This window comes from Mirounga angustirostris, unplaced genomic scaffold, assembly GCF_029215605.1.
Source record: "Mirounga angustirostris isolate CCGP_5_RB_7025 unplaced genomic scaffold, mMirAng1.0.hap1 SCAF_1, whole genome shotgun sequence".
NCBI classification, from domain to species: Eukaryota; Metazoa; Chordata; class Mammalia; order Carnivora; family Phocidae; genus Mirounga; species Mirounga angustirostris.
In genome coordinates this window covers 209,249,141-209,270,279 of record NW_026991709.1, presented here as the reverse complement: position 1 = coordinate 209,270,279, position 21,139 = coordinate 209,249,141, and the positions used below count along the sequence as shown (strand labels likewise).

At 39.1% G+C, this 21,139-nt stretch overlaps 2 protein-coding genes across 2 annotated transcripts; both read right to left on the bottom strand.

Moving 5' to 3' along the window:
• Positions 1–3,759: 3,759 nt before the first annotated feature.
• On the bottom strand, positions 3,760–4,725 carry LOC123863068 (olfactory receptor 7G1-like; the record flags this gene model as incomplete). The annotated part of the gene is given in 1 exon segment (XM_045902243.1): positions 3,760–4,725. A coding segment is annotated over 1 exon segment (966 nt), but the record flags the coding sequence as incomplete, so codon positions are not given.
• Positions 4,726–17,224: 12,499 nt separating this feature from the next.
• Positions 17,225–18,005, bottom strand: LOC123834132 (olfactory receptor 7G1-like). Its single transcript, XM_045863098.1, is given in 2 exon segments — positions 17,225–17,236; positions 17,238–18,005. Coding segments are annotated over 2 exon segments (780 nt in total).
• Positions 18,006–21,139: the final 3,134 nt, after the last annotated feature.

The window sequence follows — 21,139 nt, the reverse complement described above, 5'->3', positions numbered from 1 at the left end:
GAAAACCCAAAAGACTCCACCCCCAAATTACTAGAACTCATACAGCAATTCAGTAATGTGGCAGGATACAAAATCAATGCACAGAAATCAGTTGCTTTCCTATACACTAACAATGTAACTGTAGAAAGAGAAATTAGGGAATGGATTCCATTTACAATAGCACCAAAAACCATAAGATACCTTGGAATAAACCTAACCAAAGAGGTGAAGGATCTATACTCTAAAAACTACAGAACACTCATGAAAGAAATTGAAGAAGACAGGGGCGCCTGGGTTGTTAAGCATCTGCCTTCGGCTCAGGTCATGATCTCAGGGTCCTGGGATTGAGCCCCACATCGGGCCCCCTGCTCAGTGGGAAGCCTGCTTCTCCCTCTCCCTCTGCCCCTGCTTGTGTCCGCCTCTCAATATCTCTCTGTCAAATAAATAAATAAAATACTTAAAAAAAAAAAAGAAATTGAAGAAGACACAAAAAGATGGAAAAACATTCCATGCTCATGGATCAGAAGAATAAACATGGTTAAAATGTCTATGCTGGGGCGCTTGGGTGGCTCAGTTGGTTAAGCGACTGCCTTCAGCTCAGGTCATGATCCTGGAGTCCCGGGATCGAGTCCCGCATCGGGCTCCCTGCTCAGCGGGGAGTCTGCTTCTCCCTCTGACCCTCCCCCCTCTCATGCTCTCTCTATCTCATTCTCTCTCTCAAATAAATAAATAAATAAATAATCTTTAAAAAAAAATGTCTATGCTGCCCAGAGCAATCTATACTTTCAATGCCATCCCGATCAAAATACCAATGGCATTTTTCAAAGTGCTGGAACAAACAATCCTAAAATTTATATGGAATCAGAAAAGACCCCGAATCACCAAGGAAATGTTGGAAAAGAAAAACAAAGCTGGGGGCATCACGTTGACTGATTTCAGGTTATATTACAAAGCTGTGATCACCAAGACAGCATGTATTGGCACAAAAGCAGACACATGGATCAATAGAACAGAACAGGGAGCCCAGATATGGACCCTCAACCCTATGGTCGAATAATCTTCAACAAAGCAGGAAAAAATATGCAATGGAAAAAAGACAGTCTCTTCAATAAATGGTGCTGGGAAAATTGGACAGCTATATACAGACGAATGAAACTCGACCATTTGCTTACACCATACACAAAGATAAACTCAAAATGGATGAAAGACCTCAACGTGAGACAGGAATCCATCAAAGTCCTAGAGGAGAACATAGGCAGTAACCTCTTCGACATTGGCCACAGTAACTTCTTTCAAGACACGTCTCCAAAGGCAAGGGAAACAAAAGGTGAAATGAACTTTTGGGACTTCATCAAGATAAAAAGCTTCTGCACAGCAAAGGAAACAGTCAACAAAACAAAGAGGCAACCCACGGAATGGGAGAAGGTTTTTGCAAATGACACTACAGACAAAAGGCTGATATCCAAGATCTATAAAGAACTTCTGAAACTCAACACTCAAAAAACAAATAACCCAGTCAAAAAATGGGCAGAAGACATGAACAGACACTTCTCCAAAGAAGACATACAAATGGCTAACAGACACATGAAAAATGTTCATCATCACTAGCCATCAGGGAAATTCAAATTGAAACCACATTGAGATACCACCTTACACCAGTTAGAATGGCAAAAATTGACAAGGCAAGAAACAACAAATGTTGGAGAGGTTGTGGAGAAGAGGGAACCCTCTTACACTGTTGGTGGGAATGCACGTTGGTACAACCACTTTGGAAAACAGTGTAAAGATTCCTCAAAAAATTAAAAATAGAGCTACCCTATGACCCAGCAATTGTACTACTGGGCATTTACTCTGAAGACACAGATGTAGTGAAAAGAAGGGCCATATGCACCCCAGTGTTCATGGCAGCATTGTCCACAATAGCCAAACTGGAAGGAGCCAAGATGCCCTTCAACAAATGAATGGATAAAGAAGATGGGGTCCATATATACAATGGAATATTACTCAGCCATCAGAAAAGATGAATACCCAACTTTTACATCAACATGGATGGGCCTGGAGGAGATTATGCTAAGTGAAATAAGTCAAGCAGAGAAAGTCAATTATCATATGGTTTCACTTATTTGTGGAATATAAGGAATAGCATGGAGGTCATTAGGAGAAGGAAGGGAAAAATGAAGGGGGGAAATCAGAGGGCAAGATGAACTAGGAGAGACTATGGACTCTGAGAAACAAACTGAGGGTTTCAGAGGGGTGGGGGGATGGGTTAGCCCAGTGATGGGTGTTAAGGAGGGCACGCATTGCATGGAGCACTGGGTATTATACGCAAACAATGAATCATGGAACACTACATCAAAAACTAGTGATGTACTGTATGGTGACTAACATAACATAATAAAAAAAAAAGACTTCTGAGAAATGAAAAAAAAGATTTAACCTTTAACTTGCTCAAAAATAAGAAAATTTACAAATTGGATAGGGATACATATGGGTGATAATAATATTGAATCCCCCTGCCCATTTTAGAGGGCAAATGTGATCAAATATGGCAACCTCATAGGATTCAACCTAATAGAAGAACATGAAACAAAATGATAAATACAAAGTTCAATATAGTGTTTGTCACCGGAGAGAAGAGGGTAATGTGGCTGGGACACCATCAAATGGATTGTCTGTGGCACTGCTTTATTTCTTCACCTGGGTGAGAGATATGTGTTTTACTATGCTACTGTTTTTTTAAAACCGTAGATACATTTTATATACTACTTTGTATATATTTTAACAAGAGAACTTTAGGAAAGGCCTCATATTCCAGATTTTAAATACATTCTTTCATAGATTTCTTCTATCTGTTGCAACCATCTGGACCATAAGGGGAGCTAGACCTATGAGGAAGCCACCATGTGGATGAATAAATGAAGTCTTACTGTCCAGTTCTTGTATATCTCTACATCTGAAGTCCTTACAGTGAAAGAGAACTCTTTTTTACAGCTCTATGGAGGTATACTTACAAAAATTGTATAAAGTTAAGGTGTACAATGTGATGACTTAATATATGTATGCACTGTGCACTGATTGCCAGTGCAATTAATTAACGCATCCATCACCTTATAACCCTCTTTATATTTTGAACATATTAGAGTCAGGATTTCTTTTTCTTATTACAGCCAAAGACCTTCGCACTGATAAAATTTAATTATCTCCTATCATGCCAAACCACTAAGATAACCTAATAATGCTATTTTATATATCCTGGAACTGAGTGTAGTGGTTGCTGATGTTGCCCTCCACAGGTACACTTTCCAGTGACTGGAATTTGTGATTCCTGAATTGGGGACAAAATATCAAAATAAATATCAGCACCTGGCCTCCTAGCAGTTCCAACACTGAAGTGTGATTCTCATGGTATCATCCTAGATTCAGGTAGACTCACAACATCCTCATTTAAATTCTTTCCCTGTTCTGTCTAACCTTATCCCACTTCTCTTCTGAAAACACACCTCACAAAATCACTACTACAAGAACCCCTGACTCAGGTTCTGCTTTTAGGCAATCTGACTCAGAAACTGAGATTAGAGATTTGAAGTCACTTGCCAAACACCACATTGCTGGATAAAGTACAAGTTAGTTTTCCACATCAAATTAAAATGCACATGACCATTATGCTATCTCATAATTTCAGAAGAAGTTGATGATGCAAGAATCAGATATTCTGGCTCATCATGTATTTTTGTCACTTTGACTCATTCTAGAAACCACAGTCGAACACCAATGACACAATCAAAGAGAAGGTGTCCTACTTGTAAGTTTCTTCAAGGCTCCCTTCATGTCCCTGTTCTTCAAGCTGTAGATGAAGGGGTTCATCATTTGAGGGACAACAGAGTACATCACTGAAACCACTGCAGTGTTTCTGGAAGAGTTACTAAGAGCAGAACTTATGTATACCCCCAAACCTGTCCCATAGAACAAAGACACTACTGACAGGTGAGACCCACAGGTGGAAAAAGCCTTATACTTTCTGCCCACTGATGGCATTCTCAAAACAGAGGGTACTATCTGAGTCTAAGAGAAAATGATTCCACACAGAGGAATACCACCAAATATGCTAGTTGCAAAATATATCAGGATGTTATTGATGAGGGTGTCAGAACATGCAAGCTTGATGACCTGAACAACTTCATAGAAGAAGAGAGGGATTTCAAGGTCTGTGCAGATGGTCAGTTGCAATACCATCAGACTGTGCATCAGGGCATCCACAATGTTAATGCACAAGGAGAGTAGAACCAGCATGCCACAGAGGTGGGAGTTCATGATGACTGTGTACCTCAGTGAATGACAAATGGCCACATAGCGGTCATAGGCCATTACTGCAAGAAGAAAACTTTCCAAACCACCAAAAGCCAGGACAACGTAGATCTGTGTGAGGCAGCCTGTGTAAGTGATGCTCTGATTCTGTGCTTGGATGGTCACCAGCATCTTTGGGATGGTGGTTGTGCTTAAACAGATGTCAGTAAAGGACAGGTTGGAGAGGAAGAAGTACATGGGGGTGTGGAGGTAGGAGTCCGAGCTGACAGCCAGGATGATGAGCAAGTTTCCCAGGATGGTGACCAGGTATATGGATAGAAACAGAATAAAGAGAAGGTGCTTCAGTTCTGGATCCTCTGTCACTTCCCCAAGAAGGAATTCTGAAACCCCTGTTTTGTTTTTGGGTCCCACGTTGTTGATGAATCTGATGGAGAAGGTGGAGTGACAACACAATCAAATGTGTGTTTTCTAGACCAGGAGGAGGAGCATCACCAGAGACAAACACTGTCTTAGGATGGGATGGAGACTAATAGAGAGGGATAAGAAGTAGGTGCCTTCAGGACACCTGGGTGGCTCAGTCAGTTAAGCGCCTGCCTTTGGCTCAGGGCATGATCCCAGGGTCCTGAGATCAAGTCCCACATCAGGCTCCCTGCTCAGTGGGGAGTCTGCTTCTCCCTCTGCCTTGTGCTCTGTATCTCTCTCTCTCTCTCTGACAAATAAATAAAATCTTAAAAAAAAGAAGTAGGTGCCTTTTGTATGCATATTATTCTGTTCCTTTAACAAAAACCTGAAGCTGATACAGCAGAGTGCCATCCATTGTTAATTCCCACAAGGGTTAACAGGTGACCATTTTTTTTAAAAAATTACACTATCTATGCTATTCTGATTATGTGAAACATTTGGTAATTTTATAAAGAGAAACAGACAGGGGAGGCAGCTGAAGATTCTGTCTGGATCCCCAAAGACCTCCAAGGCAAGCAACTGAGGTAATACATAAGTATGTGAAGAACCAGGAATATTTTATTGATGTACAATACACATAATAAAAATCTACCATCTACAAATCTAAAAAAAAAAATGGGAAGATAAAGTGAACTTTACCAAATTTCCTGCCTCCCACCATCACCAGATTGCAAATAAATGTCAGAAAATTTTATAACAGCCATCCTGTTTTATAAAAAGCATATTTCTACTCAGTAGGAAAATGGTCCTGGCGATAGCAGAGACTGAGTATGATATTAGTAAATCAGCAGTACTTGAGATTGGTATAAAGTACAAGGAAACATGTGAAGCAGATGACAGGCAGGAGGACCCTGGGTGACATGGTTCTAATAATTTGATGCATGTAATCTTCACAGCTTCCTCTGGATGAAACTGTAATAAAATATCTGTCCTTGTTTCCAAACATTGACTAACAGACATTAGATTACCTGGTGGACATTGTAGTAGAATGATTTGACATTTCCTCTGAGTGTACCAAATGGAAGACCAATACTCAGGAAGGGCAGAAAGACTGAGTGAACCTCAGGCTCCAGGGCAAGAAGGATCATCTATAAGATGAGACTCAGGTGTGCTACTTCTTTTCTGGAGAACTGTTGAAGCAAGTGGTCACAGGCAGATTGCAGTCTCTGTATCCCTACAGGTTCAATTTCCAAAGCTCCTTATTAGCCAAGCAATTTTATTATCACTGTGATCCAGGGCAATGCAAATCCTTCAAGGCCAAGACTCCAGAGGGAGGAATTCAGGATGACCGCTTTTCTGACTCTGAGGCCGGGTATACCATTCACTATACAATATGTATAAATAAATGGGGGGGGGGGAACCAATCCTAAAAACTATATGGAATCACAAAAGACCCCAAAGAATCAAAGCAATCTGGAGCAAGAAAAACAAAGTTGGAGGCATTACTCTTCCTTATATCAAGCTACATATCAAAACCATAGTAATTAAAACAGTATAATATTGGCATAAAAACAGATACAGAGCCCAATGGAATGGAATAGAGAGTCCATAAATAAACTGACACATACACAGTCAACTAATCTTTGACAAGGGTTCCAAGAATATTCAATGGGGAAGGGGTAGTCTCTTCAACAAATGGCATTAAGAAAATTGGATATTGGGGCACCTGAGTGGCTCAGTATCTGAGTGGCTTAAGCATCTGCTTACAGCTTGGGTCATGATCCCTGGGGTCCAGGGATCAAGCCCCACATCAGGTTCCCCACTCAACAGGGAGCCTGCTTCTCCTTCTCCCCACCCCCACTCATGCCCTCTCTCTCTTTCCCTTTCTCTCTCTCTCTCCTCAAATAAATAAATAAAATCTTAAAAAAAAAAAAGAAAGAAAACTAGATATCTACATGCATAGGAATAAAATTGGATGCATATCTTCCACCATACCAAAAAGCAATTATGAAAGAAGTCATATGGTATTTGTATTTCTCAGTCTGACTTATTTCACTTAGCTTAATATCCTCTAGGTCCATCCATGTTGTCTCAAATGGCACAATATCATCCTTTTTTATGGCTGCCTAATATTCCATTGTATATGTATACCACATATTCCTTATCTTTTTTCATCTATTGATGGATGAAGAGGAGTGGGAGATGGGAGATACAGGCTTCCAGTTATGGAATGAATAAGTCATGGGAATAAAAGGCGCAGCATAAGGAATATAGTCAATGATACTATAATAGCAATGTATCAGGATAGGTGGAAGCTACACTTATGGTGAACATAGCATAATGTATAAACTTGTCAAATCAGTATGTTGTATGCCTGAAACTAATGTAACATTGTGTGTCAATGTGTCAACCATACTCAAATAAAAAAAAGAAAAAGTAAAATTAAAAGATGGATATTTTAAAAATCAACTTGAATGGATTAAAGACTTAAACAGAAGACCTAAAATCATAAAACTCCTAAGACAAAACATAAGGAAAAAGCTCCTTGGCATGGACTTGGCAATATGTTTTTGGATATCACACCAAAAGCACAAGCAACATAAGAAAAATAAACAAGTTGGACACATCGTACTAAAAAGTTTGCACAGCATAAGGAAAGAACAACATGAACAACATGAAAAGACAACCTACAAAATGGGAGAAATATTTGCAAACCACACATTTGATGAGGAATTAATATCCAAACTAATAGCAAAAAAAAAAAATAGTAACCCATTTAAAAAATGATGAAAGAACCTAAAAAGACATTTCTCCAAAGAAGACATACAAATGGCCAACAGGTATATGAAAAGATGCTCAAAATCACTAATCATCAGGGAAATGCAAATCAAAACCACCTTACACATGTTAGGATGGCTACAGAAGAAGAAGAAGAAGAAGAAGAAGAAGAAGAAGAAGAAGAAGAAGAAGAAGAAGAAGAAGAAGAAGAAGAAGAAGAAGAAGAATGGGGAGGAGGAGGAAGAGGAGGAGAAAGGGGGAGGGGGAAGGGGAATGGAAGGGGGAGGAAGGTAAGGAGAGGAGGAAGGGAGGGGGGGCGGAGGGAGGGAGGGTTTGGAGAAAACGAAGCCTGGTGCACTGTTGGAAATCGTAAATTGGTAGAGCCCTATGGAAAACACTATGGAGGTACCTCAAAAAGTTCAAAATAGAACTACCATTTGATCCAGCAATCCCACTTCTGGGTAAATACTCAGGTGTACTGAAATCAGGATCTCAAAGAGATACCTGCACTCCCATGTTTGTTGCAACATTATTCACAATAGCCAAGATACGAAGCCAATCTAAATGTTCATTAATGCATGAATGGATAAGGAAAATGAGGTATATATTCACAATAGAATATTATTTAACCTTAGAAAAAGAAGGAAATCTTGTCATTTGTGACAACACGGATGGACCCAGAGGACATTATGCTAAGTGAAATAAGCCCAACAGGGAAAGACAAATGCTGCATTGTATTACTTATATGTGGAATCTAAGAGAGTCAAACTCATGGAAGCAGAGTCAAGTGGTGGTTGCTACTGGCTTGGGAGAGAAGTAAATAGGAGGGTGATGGTCAAAGGGTACAAAGTTTCAGTTGTGCAAAATAAATAAGTTCTGGAAATCTACTATACACCATAGTGCCTACAGCTAACAATACTGTACTGCACATTCAAAATTTGCTAAGAGGGTAGATCTTATATTAAGAATTCCTATCACAAATAATAACAATAATAATAATAATAATTAGAGGGGCACCTGTGAGGCTCAGATGGTTAAGCGTCTGCCTTCAGCTCAGGTCATGATCTCCAGGTCCTGGGATTGAGTCCTATGTCAGGCTCCCAGCTCAGCGGGGAGTCTGCTTCTCCCTCTCCCTCTCCCCCTGCTTCTGCTCTCTCTGTCTCTCTCTGTCTCTCTTAAAAATGAATAAATAAATTCTTTAAAAAAATAAAAAATAAAAACAGTAAGAATGAGGATGGGAGAAAACTTTGGGAAATGATGGATATGTCTATCGTCTTGATGGTGGTGTTGATTTCACAAGTATACACTTATTCCAAACTCATTGAGTTGTATATGTTAGTATATACAGCTTGTTTACATGCCAATCATATCTATAAAGTGCTTTTATAAATTAATTAAATCATGGTTGCACTATAAAAAATCCATCACAGAAGTTCAGATCCTCCTTTTTTTCCTAATTGCACCCCACTAAAGCTTGGGTCAGGCAGCTTTGAGCAGTGCCTCCTGAGTATATTCAGAAGATATGTACCAGCATCACCTTTTCTATTTCCTGGGTTAAGATGAGATTTTTTTAGAATATTGACCTTCCAAACAGGGGAGACCTAGTTGGCTCAGTTCTGGGTGCATCCATGTATTGCCTATAATTCTTATGAGGCTTTTATTTAGAAAAATTCTCTAATGATTTTTTAAAGGTAAATATGTCATCAAGGGTTGCCTGGCTGGCTCAGTTGGTGGAGCATCTGACTCTTTATTTCCAGGTTGTGAGTTTGAGCCCCACGTTGGGTGTAGAGATTACTTAAAAAAAAAAAAAAAAAAAAACACTCATCAGGATCCTAATGTTTAAAGATGAATAGTGGGGCACCTGGGTGGCTCAGTCGGTTAAGCATCTGACTCTTGATTTCGGCTCAGGTCATGATCTCAGGGTCATGAGATTGAGCCCTGTGTTGGGCTCTGTGCTCAGCATGGAGTCTGTTTGTCCCTCTTCCTCCCCCTGCACTCACTCTCTCCCTCTCTCTCTCCCGATCTCTCATGGATAAATAAATAAAATATTTTAAAAATAACAAAAATAAAATAAAGATGAATAGCAATATAAAAACTCTGCTTTGGGCACCTGGGTGGCTCAGTCAGTTAAACCTCTGCCTTCGGCTCAGGTCATGAACCCAGAGTCCTGGGATCGAGTCCTGTAATGGGCTCCCTGTTCCGCAGGGAGCCTGCTTCTCCCTCTCTTTCTCTCTCTCTCTCTCTCTCTCTCATTAATAAATAAATAAAATCTTTAATAAAATAAAAAATAAATAAAAACTCTGCTTCACCAATGAGAAAATCTGAGCCATGTGTGGAGTTGTGAAAATAAGCAATTATATCAGAACTGATCATTTGCTATAAACTTGGACTCAGAAACACCTGAGTTTATTCCAGCTTCCAGCACATGCTTTGGGAACAAGGAGATGTTTACAACTAGGAAATATCACCAAACACAGTGCTTGACATATGGGATCTTAATATCGCCTATAAGAACTTGTTTATGGAGGGGCCCCTGGGTGGCTCAGTCAGTTAAGTGTCCAACTCTAGATTTTAGCTCAGGTCATGATCTCAGGGTTGTGAGACTGAGCCAAACATTGGCTCCACACTGGGAAAGAAGCCTGCTTGGGATTCTCTCTTTCCCTCTCCCTCTGCCCCTCCCACCACCACCACCACCACCCCCCACCCCCCCACTCTTTCTCTCTCTCTCTCTCTCTCTCTCTCAAAAAAAAAAATTTGCTTATGGCATGACAATGACTGGACAAACAGGCATGGTTCATTATAGGGAGGGAAGTGAGGGGTGGGACAAGATAAAAAAAAAAAAGAGGAGAGAAAGAAAGAACAATCCTGGCATGGTAATAAATTTCAGGAAGGAATTTATGTGCTAAAATTCCCACTGTAAATCTTGCTCATGTATAGAAGCAGAGAGAGGGAAAAAACCTTGGTACATTTCATTCTGGTTCATTGACTTTCACTCCTTTGCTATATTCCCCTGTCTTACAACATCACTATTTATTTCTTCTTGAAGGAATGGCCATTTGCATTGTGACATACAGACATACATATGTGCACCTGCATATACACGCACATAAATACACATACACATATGTGTGTGTGTAAAAATAGTTTACCACCATACCAAGAGACCCAACCAACTAAAGACTGTGGTTTCCTCTGGGAACGGAAGGACAGGGATGGAGAAAAACAAAAATAGAATATTGTCTCTATGCAAACTATTTTCTTACTTTAAGAAGAAAACTACTGCGGCATGTACTGCATGGAGCACTGGGTGGTGTACAAAAACAATGGATCATGGATCACTACATCAAAAACTAATGATGTATTGTATGGTGACTAACAAAACATAAAAATAAAATTAAATTTAAAAAAGAAAACTATAATGGCAAATATCAAAATTTATTAATTCCAGACACAGATACATGAGTACCTGTCCTGATATTCTATATTAGTCTCAATTTTTGAATATTTAGTAGGTTACTAAAGAGGGGTCAGCACTAGAGATGTAGCTTATGGGATTTACTCTGGTCCGTCTCCTGTTCCAGAGTCCTCATAGACAGGCACCAGGATCCAGACCAAGGATCATCCCTACAAAGGAATATTAAAGAACAGACATGGAGGGATAAATATATGCTGACCATCTACCTCAATTCTGTGCCCAGAAACATTTTAGAGAGTTCTAGAACTTTCCACAAAATTGTGCAAGGGAAATTTTCTCCTGAGTATAGAAAAGGTCTCTAGAACTTCGGGTTCAGAGTAGAAAATGAGATTTATTAGGTATTGCTGCAAAAGTACATGTTTATATCAGATGCTGAACAATGAGGACCTTCATAGATGAATAAGATCAGGGTCATCTTCAGCATGTTCTCACTCACAGACCCAAAGGGACTAGTAGACAAACACCTCTTCCTATTTGAAAACCATATACTAGGGAACGTCAGATTACCTGGATGCCAGCCCTAAGGAGTGATACCCAGTTCTCCTTTTGATACTTCTCAGGGAGAATGAAAACACAGCTCAAAGGACTAGGCCATGATACAAAATGATGGTCCCTGAGAAAAGGCTCAGGTGTGTTGCCCAGTAACCTGAGCAGAGTGGTCACAGACAGACAATTTGCAGTCTCTGTGGTCCTTCAGGGTTCAATATCCAAAGTTCCTCATTAGTCACATTCTTTTGCTATCATGCTGATCCCCAGGTAGTAAAAATCTTTAAGGAACAAGGCTCAGAGAAGGAATAACTTAAAACTGGCTAATTCCCTCATCCTGGGAGGCCAAAAGTATGCAATTCTTCTCCATCCACCTATTTCTTTTCATATCCATTTCAAATTCCTTTTATACATAGATGCATTTCTGTTCTGTAATTGTATTCTTGTCTTGTTTCCTAAGGTACGTTAAAAGGCACCCTTTATAGCAACAATCTAAGGAAGACAGGACATGTTAAGCTCAAAGTATAGTTTATTATATGGAGATAGATGATAGATGATGATGATGATGATAGATAGATAGATAGATAGATAGATAGATAGATAGATGATAGATGATGATAGATAGATGATGATAGATAGATAGATAGATAGATGATAGATGATGATAGATAGATGATGATAGATAGATAGATAGATAGATGATAGATGATGATAGATAGATGATGATGATAGATAGATGATGATAGATGATGATAGATGATGATGATGATGATAGATAGATAGATAGATAGATAGATAGATAGACAGTTAGATAGATAGATAGATCACCTATATAATGCAAGTGATAATATGCATGATAATATAGCAAATATACCCTAAAAAGCAAATTCTAAGGACTAATTCTATGTATGGCTCATTGTATTTTGTTTCTACATATTATATCCAACAGTTTCTTTTTTTAATAAATGTTAACAATATATTTTATTTAACCTAGTATATTAATTCAATATGTAAACCATATAAAATTATTAATGAGCTATTTTACTTTTTTTTCCTCTTTGAAATGCACTGTGGGTTTGAAACCCAGCACCTGTCTCAGTTCAGGATCTACTCTGGTTCCAGAGAAGAATGGTGGAACCATTCTTCATGTGGTCAACAGCCACATGTGTGCAGTGACTCCCCCATGGAACAGCACAGCTTGAGAGCCTTGACCTGAATGTTCAACAATTTCTAATGTATTCCCTATAATCAAAATGAACTGTGCATGGAAGAGTAGCCTCAGCAAAAAGGCAAAATGGGAGATTGGGCAGCTCAAAGCTCTTGTCCTCTCAAAGTAACACTGAAAAAAGCAAGCGGAATTGTCAGAACTAACCTTGTCAGAACTTCTGAAAACAGTCAAAATTTACAGCAACCAAGTAAGTGCTGGATCAAGAAATAAGCAACTTCAAACTGGCAGGAAAGTTATGTGGCATTTTTACTTGCCCTTGCCCCTCACTTTCCCTGGCATGGCAATAGTCTTAGTATGAAAATGGTTGTAGCCTGTGTTCTCAGCATGAGACCCTGGTCCAGGTATTCTGAGGAACCAGAATAGATCGTTTCTCAAACCATTCTGTATGTCTGTTTTAACCCATCTGGGAGCTACTTGAATGACTGACACAAGGCATTTATCTCTGTTTTGCCTAACTCAGAACTCAGGCTGGAAAAATAGCGGGCATTGTTCAAAAATACTGCAAACCAAACTAGCAGCCTATATACACTTACAGTAAAAGATTAAGTCAAAACATGAAATAGAGGGCACCTGGGTGGCTCAGCTGGTTAAGAGTCTGACTTGTGCTTAACCAATGGGAAAGTTTAGGGTCAAGCCAAGCATCTTGGCTCAGGTCATGATCTCAGGGTCATGAGAGCAAGCCCTGAGTTGGACTCCACACTCAGTGCAGAGTCTGCTTAAGATTCTCTTCCTCTCCTTCTCCCTCTCTCCCTCTGCCTACTAGCACTCTCTCTGTCTCTCTAAAATAATAAATAAATAAATAAATAAATAAATAAATAAATAAATAAATAAATAAAATCTTCTGTAAAATTTTAAAAACCATAAAATAAACCAGCTTAACCCCAGAGTAAAACAGGGGAATTTTTCTTTAGGAAATTCAGATGTTTAAAAGCCACCAAGTTGGGGCACCTGGTGGCTCAGTTGGTTAAGCATCTGACTCTTGATTTTGGCTCAGGTCATTATCCTAGCATTGTAGGATCAAGCCCCACATTGGGTTCCATGCTCAGCAGGGAATCTGCTGGAGATTCTCTCTCCCCTACTCTACCTTTGCCCCTCCCCCTGCTCATGCTCTCTCTCTCTCTCTAAAATAAATAAATAAACCTGGGGCACCTGGGTGGCTCAGTTGTTAAGCATCTGCCTTTGGCTCAGGTCGTGATCCTAGGGTCCTGGGATCGAGCCCATATCGGGCTCTCTGCTCAGTGGAAAGCCTGCTTCTCCCTCTCCCACTCTCCCTGCTTGTGTTCCCTCTCTCACTGTGTCTCTCTCTGTCAAATAAATAAATAAAATCTTTTAAAAATAATAATAAATAAAATAAATAAATAAACCTTTTAAAAAATAAAGTAAAATAAAAAATAAAAGCAACCAAGTATATGGGAAAATTTAGAAAGCCACATGCATGCCCATGGCAAAACATATACTCAGAAAAGACCAGAGAAGATCCTAAACTTTCACATTATTCTCTGCACTCAGTGCAAACCTGGATAAGTGTTGAAAGAGTACTGCAGCACAGATCCAATCTGAAAAGACTGAGAGAGCTGTGTTATTTTTTTGTGTGTTTGTATCACTCCCGGCATTTAAGGAATTCTGTCACAACACTAGCTGAATGAACTAAGGAACATAGATTTCAATGACCACATAAAATAAAAATTATAGTTTTTGCAAATATATTCTGGGAAAGTTACTAAACAGACTACTACCACCTTGAACAATTTTTAAAAAAGCAAATGGTAGGATTGCCTCATTTTTTATGGTACACACACACACACACACACACACCAAAACTTATTAATCCATTCATCCATCACTGGACACACATGGATGGACCTTGAAGGCATTATGCTAAATGAAACAAATCAGACAGAGAAAGACAAATACTGTGTGATCTCACTTATATGTAGAATCTAAAAAACAAAACACCTAACTCATAGAAAAAGAAAACAGATTTGTGGTTACCAGAGATGAGAGGTGGGGTGAAGAGGAATTGGAGGGAAGAGGTCAAAAAGTACAAACTTCTGGTTATAAGATAAGTAAGTTCTAGGGATATAACATACAATATGATGATTACAGCTAACACTGTTATATGATATATAGGAAAGTTGTTAGCACAGATCCTTCAAGTTCTCATCACAAGGAGAAAATATTTTTCTTTTCTTTTGATTGTGTCTATATGAGATGATGGATGTTAACTAAACCTATTGTGGCAATCATTTCACCATATGTGTAAAACACACCATCATGCTGTATACCTTAAACTTATATAGTGATGTATGTCAATTATTTCTCAATAAAACTGTGGAAAAGAGCAAACTCTGGGGGAGATTCTGATACCCAGAGCTATTACATTATAATATTGAGTCCGAGAAGCAGAAAGAAAAAAGAATGAAGAAAAGTGAACAGACCCTAAGGGACTGGTGGGACACCATCAAGTGAAAAAAACATATGCATTATGGGAGTCCAAGAAGGAGAAGAGAAAGAGAAGAGTAACTGAAGATAAAATGAACAAAAACTCCCCAAACATGATAATAGACATGAACCTACAAAACTAGGAACCTTAGTGAACTCCAAGGAGGATAACTCAAAGATACTAACACTAAGACTCATTATCATCAAACTGGCAAAGGCAAAGGGAAAGAGAGAATCTTGAGAGGAGCTCATCAGGGGTGCCTGGGTGGCTCAGCTGTTAAGCGTCTGCCTTTGGCTCAGGTCATGATCCCAGGGTCCTGGGCCACATCGGACTCCCTGCTCAGCGGGAAGCCTGCTTCTCTCTCTTCCACTTCCCCTGCTTGTGTTCCCTCTTTTTTCTGTGTTTCTCTCTGTTAAATAAATAAAATCTTAAAAAAAAAAAAGAAAGAAAGAAAGGAGCTCATCATATACAAGAACTTAAGAGAAAATCAATTCCATACATACAAGAGGTCCTCAATAAGACTAACAACCAATTTCTCATAAGAACCATGAAGGCGAGAGGGTAGTGGGATGACATATTTAAAAGTGTTGAAAGAAAACTGACAACCAATGATTTTATATTTGATAAAATTTTCCTTCCAAAAATGAGGGAGAAATAAAACATTCCCAGAAGAATAAAACTGAAGGAGTTCATTACCACTAAGCCTGCTATGAAAATATCTAACAGATTCCTTCAGGTTAAAATGAAAAGACACTAAATAGCAATTCAATTCTGTATGAAAAAAATAAAAATTTCTGATAAAGGCATGGGCAAATAAAAAAAACAGCATTGTACTTTTGGCTTATAACTCCTCTTTTTATTTCCTACTGGCTTTAAAAAACAAATGTAAAAAATGTTAAATCTATGCTATTGGAAACAATGTATAAAGATTTAATTTGTGACAGTAACAACATAAAGAAGGACAGAACAATATAAGAGCAGAGATTTTGCATTCTATTGAAATAAAAGTGGTATGAATTCAAACTAGATTTTTATAAACTTAGCATATTAAATGTAATGCCCATAATAACCATAAAGACAATTATCTGGATATATTCCAAAAAGACAATGAGGACAAAATCCAAAATGTTCACCACAAAAAATCAACAAGGCAGGAAGGAGGGCAGTAATGGAAGAAATAAAGAACAAAAAAAGGTATTAGACATAAATAAAATAAAATTTCCAATGGAATAATTAAGTGTCTCCTTAAGGGTAAGTAGATTAAACTCTCCAATCAAAAGGTAGAGATTGGAAGAAAGATAAAGAAAACATGACATGAATATAGGCTGTTTATGAGAGACTCATTATGGATTCACAAACACAAATAGACTTTAAATTTAAAAATAAAAAATACAGTCCAGGCAAATAGTTACCAAAAGAGAACTAATGTCAGGGGGAGGAAAATAGACTTTAAGTCAAAACTGTTAAAATAAACAAAGCAAGCAAGATGGAAAATAGATAAATAGATACACAGAAATAGAGATTAAAAGGTCAATAATCAAGACAATATAACAATTATAAACATACATACACCAAACAACAGAGCCTCAAAATACATGAAGCAAACATGACAGAAGTGAAGTAAGAAATACACATTTCCACAATAATACTTAAGAGACTTCAATACATCACATTCAACAATGCTTAGTGTCCCTGGATAGATTGATAAGAAATAATAAACTTGAAAAACATTATAAACAAACAAAACCTAACAGATACATGTGAACACTCTATCCAACAACAGTAAAAATGCACTCTTCTCCAGAGCACCTGGAACATTCCCCAGGATAGATCATATGTTAGGCCACAAAGCAGTTTTCAGTAAATCATTCAAAGTGTCTTTTCTGATCAACATGGTGTGAAGCTAGAAATCAGTAACTGAAGGACAAAAGGGAAATATACAAATATGTGGAAATTAAACAACACACTCCTGAAAAAAACAATGATATCTTACCCATGAGTTTCCTCAAGGCTCCCTTCATGTCCTTATTCCTCAAGCTGTAGATGAAGGGGTTCATCATTTGAGGGACAACAGAGTACATCACTGAAACCACTGCAGTGTTTCTGGAAGAGTTAGTAAGAGCAGAACTTATGTATACCCCCAAACCTGTCCCATAGAACAAAGACACAACTGACAGGTGAGACCCACAGGTGGAAAAAGCTTTATACTTCCCACCTGCTGATGGCATTCTCAAAACAGAGGGTACTATCTGAGTATAAGAGAAAATGATTCCACACAGAGGAATACCACCAAATATGCTAGTTGCAAAATATATCAGGATGTTATTGATGAGGGTGTCAGAACATGCAAGCTTGATGACCTGAACAACTTCACAGAAGAAGAGAGGGATTTCAAGGTCTGTGCAGAAGGTCAGTTGCAATACCATCAGACTGTGCATCAGGGCATCCACAATGTTAATGCACAAGGAGAGTAGAACCAGCATGCCACAGAGGTGGGAGTTCATGATGACTGTGTACCTCAGTGGATGACAAATGGCCACATAGCGGTCATAAGCCATTACTGCAAGAAGAAAACTTTCCAAACCAGCAAAAACCAGGACAAAGTAGATCTGTGTGAGGCAGGCTGTGTAAGTGATGCTCTGATTCTGTGCTTGAATGTTCACCAGCATCTTTGGGATGGTGGTTGTGCTTAAACAGATGTCAGTAAAGGACAGGTTGGAGAGGAAGAAGTACATGGGGGTGTGGAGGTAGGAGTCCGAGCTGACAGCCAGGATGATGAGCAAGTTTCCCAGGATGGTGACCAGGTATATGGATAGAAACAGAATAAAGAGAAGGGGCTTCAGTTCTGGATCCTCTGTCACTTCCATAAGAAGGAATTCTGAAACCCCTGTTTTGTTTCTGGGTCCCATGTTGTTGATGAATCTGATGGAGAAGGTGGAGTGACAACACAATCAAATGTGTGTTTTCTAGACCAGCAGGAGAAGCATCACCAGAGGCAAACACTGTCTTAGGATGGGATGGAGACTAATAGAGAGGGATAAGAAGTAGGTGCTTTCTGTATGCATATTATTCTGTTCCTTTAACAAAAACCTGAAGCTGATACAGCAGAGTGTCATCCATTGTTAATTCCTAAAAGGGTTAACAGGTGGCCATTTTTTAATATTGCCCTATCTATATCATTTTGATTATTTGAAACATTTGGTAATTTTATAAAGAGAAACAGACTGGAGAGGCAGCTGAAGATTCTGTCTGGATCCCCAGAGACCTCAGAGGCAAGCACCTGAGATAATACATAAGTATGTCAAGAACCAAGAATGGGAAGATAAAGTGAACTTTACCAAATATTCCCTGCCCTCTCACCTCCACAAAATTGTAAGTAAATGTCAGAGACTTGTCTAACAGTCATCCTATTTTTTTTTAAGATTTTATTTATTTATTTGAGAGAGAAAGAGAGAGAGAGATAGCAAGAGAGAGCATGAGAGGGAGAAGCAGGCTCCCCGCTGAGCAAGGAGCCTGATGCGGGGTTTGATCCCAGGACCCTGGGATCACGACCTAGGTCGAAGGCAGTGACTTAACCGACTGAGCCACCTAGGCACCCCCCAGTCATCCTATTTTTAAAAAAAGCAGATTTCTACTCATTAAGAAATGGCCCTGGCCATACTAGAGAGTGAGTACATTAGTAAATGGAGGTACTTGAAATTGGTACAAAGTACAAGGATGTGAAGAGGATGCCAGACAGGCAGGAGGACACTGGATGACTTGATTCCAATCATCTGGTACATGTACTCTCTTCACAACTTCCCCTGGATGAACCTGTAGTGAAATACCTGCCCTCATTTCCAAACATCCACGTAGGTTACCTGGCTGGCATCACAGTGGAATGACGATTGACATTTCCCCTGAAGGCACCATCTGGGAGATTTGTACTCAGAAAGGGCAGAGGGATGGAATGAGACCTAGGCTCCTGAGCAAGAAGGATCATCTATGGGAGGAGGCCCAATTATGCTACTACTTTTCATGGGAAGGATTGCTGAAATAAGTGGTCACGGGCAGACTGCAGTCTTGTATCCCTAGAGGTTCAATTTCCAAAGCTCCTCATTAGTCAAACAATTTTATTGTCACTGAGATCCCAGGCAAGTGCAAATCCTTCAAGACCAAGAATCAGGAAGGAAGGAATTCCCCAACCCTGTGAGGCCCAGTGTATACCATGTACTTTTCTCCACACCTGCGTCTGCTCATCTCCATTTCAAATTCTTGGTAAATGTGGACACACCATCCATCTCTAACTGGATAAGAGTCTTCTTTTCTTTTTTTTTCTTTTTTTTTTTTTTTTAATTTGAGAGAGAGAATGAGATAGAGCATGAGAGGGGGGAGGGTCAGAGGGAGAAGCAGACTCCCTGCTGAGCAGAGAGCCCCATGCGGGACTCGATCCCGGGACTCCAGGATCATGACCTGAGCCGAAGGCAGTCACCTAACCAACTGAGCCACCCAGGCGTCCCAAGAGTCTTCTTTTCTAAGTGATGGACAAAGATATTGCTATCTAATCAATGACATCAGGAATTCTGATACCTATCTGAGGTGTGAGAATACAGTGTGCATGTTTATATATATTATATATATTTTAATATATCTTACCATATTATACATATTGTTACATTATATATATTATATAAATAAGATATTTAAAAACATAGCTACATTATTATAAAAACGCAAACACTCTGAGGTTTATCTCTCCATGTCCTTAATGTTTCCTGAACATTAATCTTCACTGTGTATATACAGAGCATACACAATATGTTTTATATAATAGATTTTAATCTATTCTCTGTGACAATTCTTTGATTAACTCACAGAACTGCCACTCCCATTTTAGGTTTTCACAGTCACATTTTCTTTTTTTTTTTTTTTCAAGTTTTTATTTAAATTCCAGTCAGTTGGGGTGCCTGGGTGGTTCAGTCAATTAAGCGTCTGCCTTCAGCTCAGGTCATGATCTCAGGGTCCTGGGATCGAGCCCTGCATAGGGCTCCCTGCTCAGTGTGGAGTCTGCTTGTCCCTCTCCCTCCCCCTGTGCTTTCTCTCTCTCTCTCTCATGCTCTCTCTCTCAAATAAATAAATAAATAAAATTTTTTTTTAAAAAGTAAATAAATTCCAGTCAGTTAACATACAATATTGGTTTCAGGAGTAGAATTCAGTGATTCATCACTTACATAGAACACCCAGTGCTCATCACAAGTGCCCTCCTTAATACCCATCACCCATTTAGCCCATCCCCACCCACTTCCCTCCATCAACCCCTAGTTTGTTCCCTGTAGTTAAGAGTCTCTTATGGTAAACAAACTGAGGGTTGCTGGAGTGGTGGGGGGTGGGAGGATAGGGGGGTGGGTGATGGACATTGGAGAGGGTATGTGCTATGGTGAGCACTGTGAATTGTGTAAGATTGATGAATCACAGACCTGTACCCCTGAAACAAATAATACATTATATGTTAATAAAAATAAATTAATAATAAAGAGTCTCTTATGGTTTGCTTCTCTCTCTCTCTTCCCCCCCATATGTTCATCTGTTTTGTTTCTTAAATTCCACATGAGTGAAATCATATGGTATTTGTCTTTCTCTGACTGACTTATTTCACTTAGCGTTATACACTCTAGCTCCAACCACACTGTTGCAATGGCAAGATTTCATTCTTCTTGGTGGTTGAGTAATATTCCATTGTATGTATATACACCACATCTTCTTTATCCATTCATCGGTCGATGGACACTTGGGCTCTTTCCATAGTTTGGCATTTTGATAATGCTGCTATAAACATCAGGGTGCATGTGCCCTTCAAATCAGTATTTTTGTATTCTTTGGGTCAATACCTAGTAGTGCAATTGCTGGATTGTAAGATAGTTCTATTTTTAACTTTTTGAGGAACGTCCATACTGTTTCCAGAGTGGCTGTTCCAGTTTGCATTCCCACCAACAGTGTAAGAGGGTTCCCCTTTCTCCGCATCCTCACCAACACCTGTTGCTTCCTAGGTTGTTGATTTTAGCCA